This window comes from Medicago truncatula, chromosome 5, assembly GCF_003473485.1.
Source record: "Medicago truncatula cultivar Jemalong A17 chromosome 5, MtrunA17r5.0-ANR, whole genome shotgun sequence".
Taxonomy (NCBI): Eukaryota; Viridiplantae; Streptophyta; class Magnoliopsida; order Fabales; family Fabaceae; genus Medicago; species Medicago truncatula.
In genome coordinates, this window is record NC_053046.1 from 8,014,442 (window position 1) to 8,029,031 (window position 14,590).

Here is a 14,590-nt window from a genome sequence, read left to right on the forward strand (position 1 = left end):
AGTTTGTTTGTTATTATCGTTGTTTTTGGCATTTCGTGTTTCATTGTAATTCCTCATAGACGTGTCTTCTCTTGAACTTTTGACTTGGTAGTTTCATGTTCATTTTTCTGTTCAATCTAAATAAACAAGACATTGTAAACTACCCGTGAGGTGTTTATTAATTAATTACAATTTAAAACTGTAAATGAAAATTAAAACGACTAATCCAAAACGAATTTATGTAAACACAAATATTTATGAATTTAGCATGTAATTTGCATCTACATAATTATTTCTCTATGTATTAACAGCATTATCATATAATTTATATTCTTTTATGCAAAAAAAAAATGAGTGAAGTTAATATTGTTTTCTACACATTTGATTAAAACATACTTATTTTTTGTTACAGATTAAAACATACGTAAGTGAATACAAATAAATAATTGTAATTAAAGCTATTTCAATATAATTATATGATTGTGTGTATTTTTCAGTATGTGGATGAATTAAAATGTTTTACAAAAAGAAAAGTTATGATAATCTAATAATTTATCTACGTCGCTTTACATCACACACTGTTATAATAAAAAGGAAAATACTAAAAAAAGTTCCATTGCCGGGAATCGAACCCGGGTCTCCTGGGTGAAAGCCAGACATCCTAACCGCTGGACGACAATGGATTGATGTTAATGATCTCAATTTAATTCTATTAAAGTAAAGGAAGTGATAGTTTCACTTGTCAAACAACTTAAATTAAGCACCTGAACGATCTTTCATCATCTTAATTCATGTTAAAGGTTCCTATCACGATAGAAATGTTTTCTTTTATGATAAACAACTCATTTCCTAAGTCTTACAACCAGTGACTAATTTAACCATTTCACACATGCAAAATATATAGATGAAAAGAGACAAAAGTTTAACTAAATCTTCGTCATTAGATATTGAGGTTTTTTTTAAATTATTATTGATGACAGTTGGACTATATTTTTTAGTAAAATACGGTAGGAATATTGCCAATAGCACTGCACCTAAATGTTGTCCTAGAGGGGATAATTAACACGAGGTTATTTTAATAGATAGACGAAATAACAATAACTACTTGAAAATTTATACACACATAAGAGAATGACTCGGCTTCAAACACCTATCACATCGTTCTGTCTAGGATTTGTGGACCAAAGTTATTTTTTCTTTTTAATTTGGTCGTTTTTTATTTTTAAATTTTTACTAATTTTTTTATTGACTATTTGTACTAAGTATTTATTAGAAGCATCCAGCATATCCAACTCGTGAACATCACTTTTACTAATTTTTTAGTCATACTACAGTGCAACGAGCTTGTCTACTCTCTCCAGCAATTTATGTTGAATGTTTCATGTCAAAGCAATAAAAGTTTTAGGAAAAAAATAAATGCAGTTTGACTAAGGAAATCAAGCTTGGTGTACCATGAAAAAACTAAATCGTTATTCACACATTTGTTCTTTTAATATATTTTTTCCTTGGTCTACAATGTTATTTATGTAATTGTGGGCGAAATTTTGTTGGGCACGGCACAAAAAGTCAAACGAAATTGTAACAATGATATTGTTTTCAAACCACGTATACAGAAACACATTAAATCAAAACAAGAAAAATAAATCAAAACGTTACATCAAAAATACGAATATATAAAGCACTCTATTATGTTAAGTTCTACAAGTTATCTCATCCACAACTCTTACCAAGTCACCAACCATTTTCCTTTCAAATCTATACTTTCCAAATCCATCAACCAAACATTCAAAAGCATAAAATCTTGTTTTTCATACAACCATGTTTAAATCCAATAGTACTAGAAGAGGCCATGAGAAGTATGAGAAATTAGATAAAGAATTTGGTGGACATAATGAGACTTCAAATGAAGAGTATTTGAAGAGGAGCACAAGTGTTCCTTCAGGGCCATCAAATATAAAGACAAATATGGCTATGGCTTCAACCTTAGGGGATATTAATCTACAAAGAAACCCAACAAAGAAAGCAAGTAGTGATCATAAGGAGAAGAGTACTACTCATCCACTTCTCAATTTCTTTGATTTTCGGAGAAAGAAGAAAGCAACATCAAAGCCTGAATTTGCAAGATATGTTGAGTATTTGAAGGAAGGAGGCATGTGGGATTCTAATTCAAATAAACCTGTGATTTATTATAAATGATGTGTTTTGCTCAAATTTTGAATTCAATTGATGTTAGTGCTATTTCTTGTAAAAAATAGAGTTTGAATTTCATATCAAATTTGCATAAGAGGATGTGGATCAAAATATAAATGATTTTCTTCATCATTGATATGATGTATACATGCATTTTCATCTGCCTATTGAATCTAATTGGATATGATGATATAATAATGTCCTTAGCATTTCTCTTATGGATTTACCATACCATCATCAGGATCAAACTTTCATCATAAACAAATTTGAACTCCCAATAATACAGATTTGGCTTTACAAACGAAGTTTAGAAAATAAAAAGATAGAAAAAATATAGATCTTAGACTTGCAACTACCATTACCAATACTGATCTGCTCAAGAAATGGAATGTTGCAGATACGATACCATGCGGCTTGGAAAAATGTATATTATGTTGATGATTGTGGATATTATACTTGAATATTTTGATGTGTTATGCATGATTTTTTTATGTTTTGATATTATGTATGTATATTTTGATGTGGATGTATGTTAAGAGTACATGTATTGATCGATGTTAGATTACATACATAAACACCATTTTCCATTGCATTTTTGGTTCAGACTCTATACGAAGATCGTTTGAAAACAATGAAGCACAAACACTTCTCGAATTAGGTGTGTCCTGATGTCGGACACGCGTCAGTGTCCGACACGACACTTATAATTACACTGTATTATATCATTTTCTCAAATTATTATCCGTGTTGGCGTGTCAGTGTTCGGTATCCGTGTCTGTGTCTGTGCTTCATAGTTTGAAAATGAAACATGATCTTTGGGGATTCGACACAATTCGAATTCTATAATAGAAAAAAAAAATGCTTGTTAAAGTTTCGGATCTAAAATATGTATCACTCAAATATAAGAATTTTGTGGTCTACAATGCATCGATATATATTGTGGTCCACGACCCATATAAATATAAATTTCTATAAATATGTGTTATGTTCATTATTACTCTACAACACATAACAATAAACATTTTCCTTTTTCCATTTCGTTTTTAAAACAAAGTTTCTAGATTATTTTGATTTATTAAATCTCAAATATAATTTGAGTTTTTCAAAATACAGAAAAACTAAATGACAAGCAATATTGGTGGAAGAGATTTCTTATATGTATATATAGTTTTTTTTTACGCTATATGTGGTGCATGACCCACACAAACTTCCATAATTTGGTTTGTTTGATTTATCTTCATTTCACTACACATAACAATAATCATTTATCTGATTGACATGAATTCTAACCTCGCTGCAATTTACTATAATAAGGGAAAATTCAATTTGATTAGGATCGATGTTGATGTTATACTGTCCGATTTGAATGTCAACTCGACCATATTAATTGTCATCTTTACAATGTGACACGAGAATGTTAGTTAGTGTTAAATACCGTCGTACGTCAATAGATTCAAAGTGACGCGTTCAATTTACCTGTACGAAGCTTCAAAACAACGATAATGTGAGAACAACACTCTCTATATTATGATGTTGATGTATAATATAATTTAATAAAAAATTCTTGATCTTAGTTTCTTTTGAATATTTTCGGATTCTAAATATTCGAATTCTTATAAATACGCGCTTCAGATTATACAATAAATTTCTAATTATTTTCAAATTCAAGAATATCAAAATTAATAAAACACATTTTGAATTATAGAATTCAAAGGAAAGTAAAATTGAAAATTCAGAGAAAGAAGAGAAAACAATTTCACTAGAAAGAATCCAATCTTGTCATGGGTTGGACCAAATAAGGTCCACAGAACAAAGGACAGAACAGAACCCTAAAAAAGAATAGAATCATCCAAAGATTAGAGATTGATATAGAGAATAAGATGGTCATAGACTCATAGGTCCCCACCCACCCCTCAGAAAGTCCCAAACAATTGGGGAGGTAAAAATAGTGTCAAAAATTCTAGAAAAGAAGAGAAAATTCCAACGCGAAACTCAAATCAAATCAAATCTGCTAGAGGCGGTCATTGCAATAAAAAATACAAAGAATTTGTTCATATTTTCTTCTTTTTGAACAAAACGCAAACAGTTGGTAGGCATCGTTTGAAGCTTCGTTCTTTTTCTTCTCATATGCTTCTTCTCTTTCTCTCTTTCATGCTTAACCTTCGCTTTTCTCTCACCAGGTTTTTTCCTCTCTCTCTCTCTCTCTCTCTCTCTCTCTCTCTCTCTCTCTCTCTCTATCTATCTATTGTCTTTTTTATTGATATTTTTGCTGCAATTTTTTTGAACTTGTTTATGCTTTCTCATAGACTTTGGCGGTTTCAATTTTTGAATTTTTCCCCTAGTTTCTGGGAAAATTTATATGTTTTGTTTTTATTTTCCTTTAATATGTTGAAGGAAGGAGGAAAGATCAAAAGTGGTACCAAAAATTGTTTTTGAGAATATATCTAGTTATTGGGTATACGAAAAATGGTTTTTTTCTTACTTCAAGGAAGTTGCATCGAAGTAGATTGTTTTGGGGAGTTTTGCATTTTGTTTTTGTTTCCAAGTATTTGCAATTTTGTATATATTGCTCAAATTGTTTTTTTTTTTTTTTTAGATTTAATCATCATGTATTAATGGTAGCTGCAGTATTAGGATTAAGAATTTGGATATAAGCGCTTATGTATAAGCTTGCATAAGTTATTTTTATGGCAAAAGGTAAAATAATGTTAACTTAGCACATAAGCAGACAACTGCTAATGTTGAACAGCTCAGCACATGTTGATAAGCACTTGTCAAACTGTATGAGATAGCTTATGGGAACAGCTTAACATATGTCTATAAGCTGTTTTCAACTTATTCTCACAGGCTCTCCAAGACAGCTTATGAAAACTGCTTTTAACACAAAAAAGTCTGATTTTATTTATCTCTTGTTTATTCAAACAGGGTATAGATTGCTAAAAATTGTGCTTGGATGAGAAGTTGTATTGAAGTATTCAAGTTTATATGTCTCTGTAATTTACAGACATGCCGACATATACTGCAATAGCGTTTGATAGGTTTTTAGAGACTGGAGCTTCCAAGCCAATTGATAAACCTGCTCCAACTTCAATGCCTGTACCAAAAGTTCAAAAACTTGAGAGGACTACTAGTGCTCCACCTGTGAAAAATAAGGTTCCTCGTCCTCGGTTAAAGCCAGCACTTTATACTACACCTGAGGTGAAACAACTTCCAGTTGTAGATTCTCCTTCTTCATTCCCTCCTTCACCATACATCATTAACCATAAACGTCGTGGCCCGCGTCTCCACAAGAGTTCGTCTGAGGCCAGTGTGCTGTCCAAGAAGAATGTTTCCAGCGACGAAAAGGTTGATGATAAGAGCTTTGATACTTGTGCTGCAAGTTCAGCGGGTGATCTCCAATTCAGTTTTACAAATCCTGAACCTGTTGAAAAGGAGCTCTTGAATGGTGTCTGTGGTGGTGAATTTGATAGAAGCAATGGAAGTGAACTGATGAATGGACACAAAGAACCAGAGAATAGTAGCTTTGCAAATGGTTTGATCAGGGAAAATGGTCCTGCATTGAATACGGCAAGAGATACAGATATTGAAGACTTCTTTGACCCGCAAGATTCAATGAGTTTCACAAGTAACACTGACGTGGAAGAAAATGCAGGGACAGACCTATCTATGAAATTCAGCAGTCCTGGCGGGGAGTTTTATGATGCTTGGGAAGGTAAACTGGATTACCTTCACTCCAATTTTTCTGTCGCAAATGCACGTGGCAGTAGTGCATTTGTGATTATGGGGACATCCCAGTTTTTCATGGATATATCAATCTTATTGCATATTTCATATTCATATACTGATTCAATAGGGGAGCAAGAGAGGGTCGCTACTTCTGTAATGGAGTTCCATAGATATATTTCATGTCATATATTACCTTACTCGTTTCTTCTCTTTTTGTAGAACTATCATCCGACGCTGCTACTCAAAATTCTGCATCTGATGTTGAAGCTGAATTGCGTGAAATGAGATTGAGTCTATTGATGGAGATAGAGAAGCGGAAGCAAGCTGAAGAATCCCTGAACAACATGAGAAATCAATGGCAGAGTATTAGGCAGGGGTTGTATCTAGCAGGAATCATTTTGCCTGCAGATCTTACAGCTGTTGCTGAGGGTGAGCAGCTGAATTCTGATCCAGTGGAAGACCTATGTCAACAACTTTATGTTGCTAGGTTCATATCAAATACTATTGGGAGAGCAACTGTTAGGACTGAGGTAGAGATGGAGATGGAAGCTCAACTAGAGTCAAAGAACTTTGAGATTGCTCGGCTCATGGAACGTCTCCACTGTTATGAGACCATGAATCATGAGATGTCTCAGAGAAACCAGGAAGCAGTAGGTAAGACTTATGTCACATCTTTGGTCTCTAATTGTTTTGATCATGTGAACATTAATCGTTTTTCTTCTTCTAATTAGATAGATTTATTCAACTAGTGGACATTTGGTTTGTCATATTTCTCCTCGTAACAGTTAACTTGCTGTGCATTTAAATTTGGTCATTATATGTTTTAGAATCTGGATAGACCACAAGAGTGTATGTGTTGACTGAATATCATGTATTTTGTCAATAGCCGTGGTTGTGTTGGGGATAGTTGTTTTATTAGGAGTTCAGACTCGCATATCCATGGCAGGACATGGTATTATCTTAGATTGCTCCAGTCTGTCAATGGGTGTGATTGCACTTCTTAATCAACACCCGACTGACACATGTTGGACACTCATAACTGGGCTGCTAATTTTCTTTTCTTCCGAAAAGCTTAACCATCACTCATATATAGCATGACATGGAAGGATGCAACTGTTCAAAAAAGCCAATTTAAAATATAAATAGGAATGATTTTAAAAGACCTAAACTTTTATTAGGAAAGGCCGTCTTATGCGTTGTGACCCACTGGAAAAATTTAGACAATTGTCTGTTCCCGTGCTTTATAGATGGTAATTGGTGGTATAAAATTAGCCCTCCTCACCCACCAATATTTTATTATTTTTTTTTTTTGGAATGAAGGTACATCTTAACCGTCAAGGCTTTAAAGATTGGAAAAAAATTGATTTTTTGTGATAATAGCTAACTAAATGCCAAGATAGTATGAATTCATAGCTTAAAGCTTGCATTGAAGTCAGTGCTATAATATGAAAAATCACGTTATATATTTTAGTTATTGATATGTTCTGATGTCTCTTGGGAGTTGTTATTTGTTATTGGTTTATGTTGTATTAAGAGGACACACCCCAGATGCCGTAGTTAGGGAAACCATCACTGTTTGAAACTATTTTTATTGTAGTGGATCCAATTCCATTTTCCAATTGTTATAGGATTTTCCTAATAGCTTTTCTATGAGCGAGATGCTGCGATTTTTCACAGGCTAGATGGTATTCTGTTTGGACTAAAACACAAAAGTATAACATCCTTTTTGTGAATATTGCATTCCATAGTTAAATTACCTTTTTCCCAGCTTAAACTATGCCTTGTTTTACTTAGCATTGTATTAGTATTTTCTTAATGGCTTTGCTGTGATTTTTCCCTAACTACATGATATTCTGTTTGCACACAAACACAAAAGTATAACATCCTATTTTTAAGGTTTGCATTACCTTGTTCCCAGCTTAAAGAATGTTTTGTTCTAATGAACCTGCTTAATTTTAAATCTCATTTACGTGATTTTTGTCTTGTTTAGAGATGGCACGACGTGAGAGGCAGAGAAAGAGTAAGAAGCAGAAATGGATTTGGGGTTCCCTAACGACTGTGATCGCACTTGGTACGGCAGCAGTAGCATGGTCTTATCTTCCTGCTGGTGGAGAGTCGTACTCCGCAGAAGATCATCCAGTTCCCAAACATGATGATGCAGCTAAATAAATAATTCACCCTATACTCACTAACTCTGAATCCTTGTTACTCAGATACTTTAGGAGTGAAAAATAGAAGTTATACCTGCCATAGTGTGGTCAACTCATCTCCTTGATCAGTTACAAGTTTCTTGCATCCTCAGTTTGTGCATAATCCAGATATATAGAAGAATGTGTCCTTCACTGGAAGTCCTCGTAGGTAGTTTTTTTTATGGGAGTGTTTTGAACCACATGTTGGAGAAATATGCCATAGCATCCTATGCATTGGAGCCAACTGTTTTACTTGTCATGTTTAGCCATATGCTGCATCTGGCTCAGTGCATTTATAGTTATGGGAGTTTTTGTGAGCATTTCCACACACTAGAGAGTTTTATTGTCCGCTGAATGTAAGCTTGATTAACTTAAAGAGGTGAATTCGCTGAGCACTGATGAATGCCGAATTTTGTTTTTTGTGTTGTCTCTGTCAAATGGTGAACTACTCATATATCTTGATGCACCTTAGCATTGTCGATTGTAACAATGCTACTAGCTGTTGGATCATGCTGTTGTAGTCAGCCGTAGTTTTTGCATTTTCTACAACCATGAAGTGGTAGAAGGTTGTGGTTAGGAATTCATTTTTTATGGTATATATGAGTCATTCGTTGATTACCTATAAAGTTTTTTGGAATGGCTACAGCTATTAAGTTGTTTGGAGGTGAAAGGTGGAGTATTTGGGATGTAAGTTTAGCAGAAGGCTGAGTCTGCTCCAATCAGAGGTCGAAGTAAGAAGTTATATTATATCACAAAATAAACTAACATCTAAGAAATAACGGAGATAGTCCATTAGATTTTAGCAGTGCTGTCGAAATAGTGTTTTGTCACAAAATAAAACTATGTTTTATCTATTGTTGGGCAAAAAAATAGTTGATATACAAGAATAAAACCAGCTTTTTCTTTTTTTTGAGAGAAATAGAACCAGTTTATTAGAGATGAGAAACGACCGACAAATGAAAAGTACTAGAACCCTAACGATGTTGCAAACCAAGCTTCAATTTCCATACTCTTATTTAGTGTTTGACACCTCTTAAATATTTTTGGTTGGGATAACTTATTAGAAACCCAAAAAAACATTAACAGTGTGTTTGGTGGAAGAGAAATAAGAAAGAGAGAAAGAGGGGAGAGAGAAGTTGGGGAGAGAGGGACAATTTCTCCGGTTCGGTTAAGAAGACCCGCGCCTTTATCATTTCTCCATAAGTGAAGAAACAGAGCGGAGATGTAATTTTTGTTTAGTTTTCCACTTTTCCCCATTTTATATGTTAGGCGCAGAGCTACTATTATTTACTTGTTTTTACACAAACAAAAAGAAAATGCTAGTATACAGCACCAAAAAAATTTACTTCTTTTCAAGTTATTTTTGCTGTTGTAGCAGCAGGTCAGGAAACTAGAAAGCAATTAATTTAATGGATTAGAATGAACAACATGCATCTTTCTCTTTGTTCGAATTAATCTAGTCCAAATGAAAACTTTTTTTTTTTTTATGGAAATCCAAATGAAACTTTTGGAATTCACTAATTAGTTAACTAATAATTTAGTTTAATTGAATGACTATGTAAACAAGAATTAATTTAATAGCTAAATTTAAATATTTTAAAGTATTAATTAAGTAAATAATTTATTCAATTTCTATGTAAAAAATGTATTTTAATTAATTTTTGGTTAAATTGAAATAAAATAAAACTACATTTGTGTTTATATGAAATTAAATTCAGATATAATATCGTATATTAACATTTCTAGTATAAGGATGTTTTAGTCTTTTTAAAAATTAAACACACTTCTTTCTTTTCTATTTCTCTTCTTTCTCACTTATATCAAATAATATCTCAAATCTACTCTATTTCTCATCAATTTCTCTCTTCTCTTACTCTTTCTTACCTCTTTCTCTCTTCACATTTTCTTCACACAACCAAACATATCCTAAGAGATGTTAGTTTATTTGGAGATAGTAGAGTTTAATTGGTTTGATATGGGTCATCATATGGCAAGGGGACACGTATGAATAAATGTGTTGATATAAGATGATAATTAGGAGAAAGAATAACTTTTCTTAGTTCTTACTTCCGTCATTTCTAAATAATTAACATGTTTTTGGAAGTGTATTTTTCACTAGATAAATTTTGTATTTTGAGATTGCTTTTTAGCTGCACAAAATTCACGTTTTTGAATGTGTACATGGAAGTGATATTGAAGGTGTGAAAATCTCGTCTGTTAAAAAAATGCTAGTCTGGAGTCAAGGTTTGTTTTTAGTTTTTCTACCATTGGACTTCCATACGACGTCTTCTGAGAAAGTTCACTGTTCTTTGCTACGTGAAAGAAATCACATAAGAGAAAATAATCAATAGTTATGAGTACTTATGTTGGAATTTATTTACAACCTCTCAAGGAGGGGATGAATTCTCCCAAGTGAAATTTTCTTAAATTTTCTCAATTGTTACATCTATACATTATACAAAAGAGAGAAAAGAGATATAATAATATTATAAAGAAAATAAGATATTGAGTGTGTGGTTGAGATGTAACAATCGAGTAAAATGGAGAATTTCACTTATGAGAATTAGATCTATACCTATGCTTCGGAAACCTTCTTTCCAAGAGCTTAAGTTTTTGTATTTGCTTTTCTTTTTTTGTTCTTGATAGATTAGCTTTGTAACAAAAAATATTAGTATCGGGGAGAATCAAACATGAAACATTATAAAGTAGCACACTCTTAAGTCTCAGGTCAATAGTATATGGCAACTCAAGTGGGTTTAAAGACTTGATTAAATAAATAACTAACTACACATAAAATTAATGTAAATAATACTATTTGAATAAGCAATTAGATCTTGAGATTTAATTGTGGCAGTCATGGTCATGAAGAAACATGAACGTGACTTTGTTCACCCACGCGTCAACATATCCCTTCCCACACCCTACCTTAATTATTTGTCCCCACCATCTTCCGTGATTATTGCACGTATACATATACAATACCTACCATATCAATTCTGAGCCCACATGTATGTCTGAATCTATATCGAACAAATTGGTAAGAACTACTCAGAAGTTGTAGCAGTAGTAATTTTCCATTATGGATTCTACTTACTCACAACACAATCTTGGGGGACTTTAAGACATGTCCTAGGGCCAACCTTTGGCGGTGGCGTATCTAGGAGTTTGGATTATGTCTATACATTATTTTCCCTAAAAAAAAAAAAGTCTATAGACTATTTAATTTTTTATTTGATCAGATTTTATTTGCAAAGTCTAGTTCTATTTAAACTATTCTCACCTAAATTAATTAGGCACAATAAGTAGCATTATGAGATTGAGAAGGATGCTTGGTGATAAAAAATGGGAATACTCAAAAAATGATACCGATGTTTGGATATGAGCATATGCTGCTGCTACAAAAGCATGGGTCAAAATAAATAGGTTTTTTCACAACATGCCACGCGGTGGATCATATATGCTAGAGATTGCAAGACCACAAAGTGAAAAATACAAGTAATGTTTTTCAAAAGGACATAATTTTTTTCTTTTTATAAGGGAAGTAGATAGATTAATTTTCAAATTTTTTTCTGAACTTTGTTATTATTTTTTCTTTCTTAATTGTATTTTTGGCCCCCTATCTTTTTAAAAGTTATGATTTTAACCTCTAACTAACTAAAATACAAAACAACCTCTTATATATTGGATCTTTGGCAGTTTTGCCCCAAGGCCACTTTTGAGTTAGTCTTCGCTGACGTGGCACCCACATCCCTTAAGTGAGATGCCGCGTGTCGACCATTGTGGGTGCCACGTCAGCGAATACTAAGTCAAAAGTGGCCTTAGGGGCCAAAACTGCCAAAGATCCAATACATAGGGGACTGTTTTGTATTTTAATTAGGTATGGGGCCAAAATCGCAACTTTTGAAAAGATAGGAGGCCAAAAGTGCAATTAAAGCTATTTTTTCTTAATAACAAAACCTTGTTTACTCTTGTTTCCCTTTGTCATGGAATGGATGAGTAAGCTAATGTGCACAAAAAATTGTCATGTTTATCATAAACTTGCAAATAGCTAAAGTTTTCGTCTTTTATTATTTTTAGTTCATTTGCTCCTGCTCATTATGAATGGTTCTGGTTGTTTGAGATACAGTGCCAGACAAGTGCAGTGCTTGTAACCTTGTATGCATGTATGTACTCCATATAAACCTGCCCCATATTTTGATCCATTGAACTTTGGTTATTGTCGGTGCACTTCAAACAAGTAATTTTCGTTTTTAAGGCTTAAGCTTCGTCTTAGAAGCTCATTTAAGTAAAAAGTGCTTAATCAGAAAACCGTTGCAACAATTTGAGAAATTTAAAAAGAAAGAAATAATATGGTTTTCAATGACAGAAATTGTTCAATTCCGCTGATGGTGATAAAATTAAGTCATTAATTTTCATGTGATTTAAGGAGAAATTCGTCAGTCTTCCCTTCAATTATCATGGTTGGTGGCTCAGTCCATTTACTATCCTAGACATTGACTAATTGTTAGTTATTTCTTGTTTTATTTACGTGGTTTGGTGTGTGCCTTGTAATTATTGTTCCGACTCTGTTTGTATTTTGGTGTTTCTTCCTTAGCACACCTTGTGTTACGAAGACCTTTTTGATATGGTAATATATTTTATTTTAGCCTCTTTAAAAAAGATTAGAGTAAATTACACTTCTCTCCCCTCAAAGATGCTTGAATTACACCGTTCTCCCCTCTTATGTTAAAATATACACTCTTCTCCTCTCTTATTCAAAATATATTATAAAATATTTCACTCTCCTCCCCTAAGAGAAGCTTGAATTACATTCCTCTTCCCTCTTATGTTAAAATCTACACTTTAATCCCTCAATATTTTTTCTTATTTCTAATAATCTAGGAAAAAAAGTCTAACATACTTTAGAAAGAAAAAAAACATTACAAGTCTATTTTAATATAATCAAAATTTGAATACATGTTTTTCACTATTATTTATTGACAATTTCATTAATATATAGCTTTAAACCCTAATATAAAATATGAAACAACCCAAAATAAAATTAAAATATGTGAAAATTTACTATAGACAATAAAGTATGGTTATTTACAATTTAATTTTATAATATAAAATATAAAATTAATAGCAAAATATTTAAATTTAATTATCATTGACATTTAAATTATAAAGAAATGATTTTTTTTTTCCTCAAATGGTGGTTCAAAATTAGTATATATCATAATCATATTTATTTAAGTTAAAATAGATTAAAGTGGAGTGCACATTTAATTAAGGGAGGAGTTTGTAATTCAAACATCTTATAAGGGAGGGGAGTATAAATTTTTCTTTTCAGGGGAGGGGAGTCTATATTTTAACACAAGAGGAAAGAGGTGTTTAATTCAAGCATCTTTAAAGGGAGGGGATGTAATTTACTCAAAATATTACTATGTATGTACTATTAATTTTTTTTTTTTGGTTACATATGTACTATTAATGTCAAACAAATTAATTAGATAAGCATGTAATAATATTATTTTATCCTAGATAATAGTTACATTAAATTTTAAGTATATTTATTACAGCAGTTTAAAAATTTGAAGTTCAGATTTTGGTTTTGTCCTTTTTCGTTGTTCATAAAGCCACATCTAAAAAGTGTGGCAGTTGGTTTACCTGCCTTCCATATTATATACCAGTTGAGTGTCGGTACTCGGGGACTCATAGATTAGTCATTAGTGGACCATTTTATAGTTTTTTTTTTTCCTTTTTCAATATTAGTTCATCATAAAATATTTATTGAGGCTGATATTATTCTTATTTTAGGTGAAGCTCGTATTATTCGTTTAAATTAAAAAAGATTTATATCTTTTTTAGGCGAGGCTTATATTTTTTTTTATTTCTCAATATACACACATTGATATTTAGGGAAATGTTAACCCGGAGCACCGGTTAAGAAAATAAATACAGTAGTTTTTGTATTGAAAATTGTGTAATTAACTTTTCAAAAGTCAAAAAAGTTTTATTTTTAATTTAAATTTTCATTTTTTAGATTTCTTAACGCGTGCCCCAAGACATCGGTTAACAGGGCTCTAATATTTATAGAGAAATAAAATAAACAATTAACTATGAATATTATATTAATCTGTGTATTTTTTTTTATCAAAGCAGAAAAATATTAATGATCAATCTGTATAGAATTGTACCCAAATCTTATAAACAATTTTAGTTCGAACCTTCTGGATGAAAATATATGGTTTAAATAGGATATCTCATTGTAGGTGACCAACTAGATTATCCCACAAAAATTAGTTATCAAAGTTGATGAATATTTTGCAACAATAACATGTTTCAAAAAGTTATGTAATTAAGATATAATAATTATCAGGGGAGTTACGCGATCCCTTTGGTTAAGATATAGTAATTAGTTATTAGGTTTGTATTTGGTGCATCCCTTTGAGTTACGCGATCACCACATACATTTTTGTTATATGGCGGGACTCCCTAAATGTATTCATGCTTTCTTGCAAGGT

General features: G+C 32.1%; 2 protein-coding genes and 1 non-coding gene across 4 annotated transcripts; 2 read left to right on the forward strand and 1 right to left on the reverse strand.

The window, feature by feature from the left end:
• Nucleotides 1-590: 590 nt before the first annotated feature.
• TRNAE-UUC (transfer RNA glutamic acid (anticodon UUC)) lies at nucleotides 591-662 on the reverse strand. The gene has a single exon. It is a non-coding gene; the product is annotated as a tRNA-Glu (tRNA).
• A 987-nt stretch (nucleotides 663-1,649) lies between these two features.
• Nucleotides 1,650-2,452, forward strand: LOC11430932 (uncharacterized). The gene has a single exon (XM_003612014.4). The coding sequence runs from the start codon at nucleotides 1,798-1,800 to the stop codon at nucleotides 2,173-2,175; it is 378 nt and encodes a 125-aa protein (XP_003612062.1). The 5' UTR covers nucleotides 1,650-1,797; the 3' UTR covers nucleotides 2,176-2,452.
• A 1,600-nt stretch (nucleotides 2,453-4,052) lies between these two features.
• LOC11410095 (uncharacterized) lies at nucleotides 4,053-8,706 on the forward strand. 2 transcript variants are annotated; one of them, XM_039834309.1, is made up of 4 exons: nucleotides 4,053-4,349; nucleotides 5,174-5,881; nucleotides 6,115-6,549; nucleotides 7,886-8,706. In XM_039834309.1, exons 2-4 carry the CDS (start codon nucleotides 5,176-5,178, stop codon nucleotides 8,062-8,064), a joined length of 1,320 nt encoding a protein of 439 aa, XP_039690243.1. In that variant the 5' UTR covers nucleotides 4,053-4,349; nucleotides 5,174-5,175; the 3' UTR covers nucleotides 8,065-8,706. The 2 variants fall into 2 exon arrangements, with proteins under 2 accessions (XP_039690243.1, XP_003612063.1); XM_003612015.4 differs by having other exon boundaries at nucleotides 4,054-4,349; nucleotides 5,095-5,881.
• Nucleotides 8,707-14,590: the final 5,884 nt, after the last annotated feature.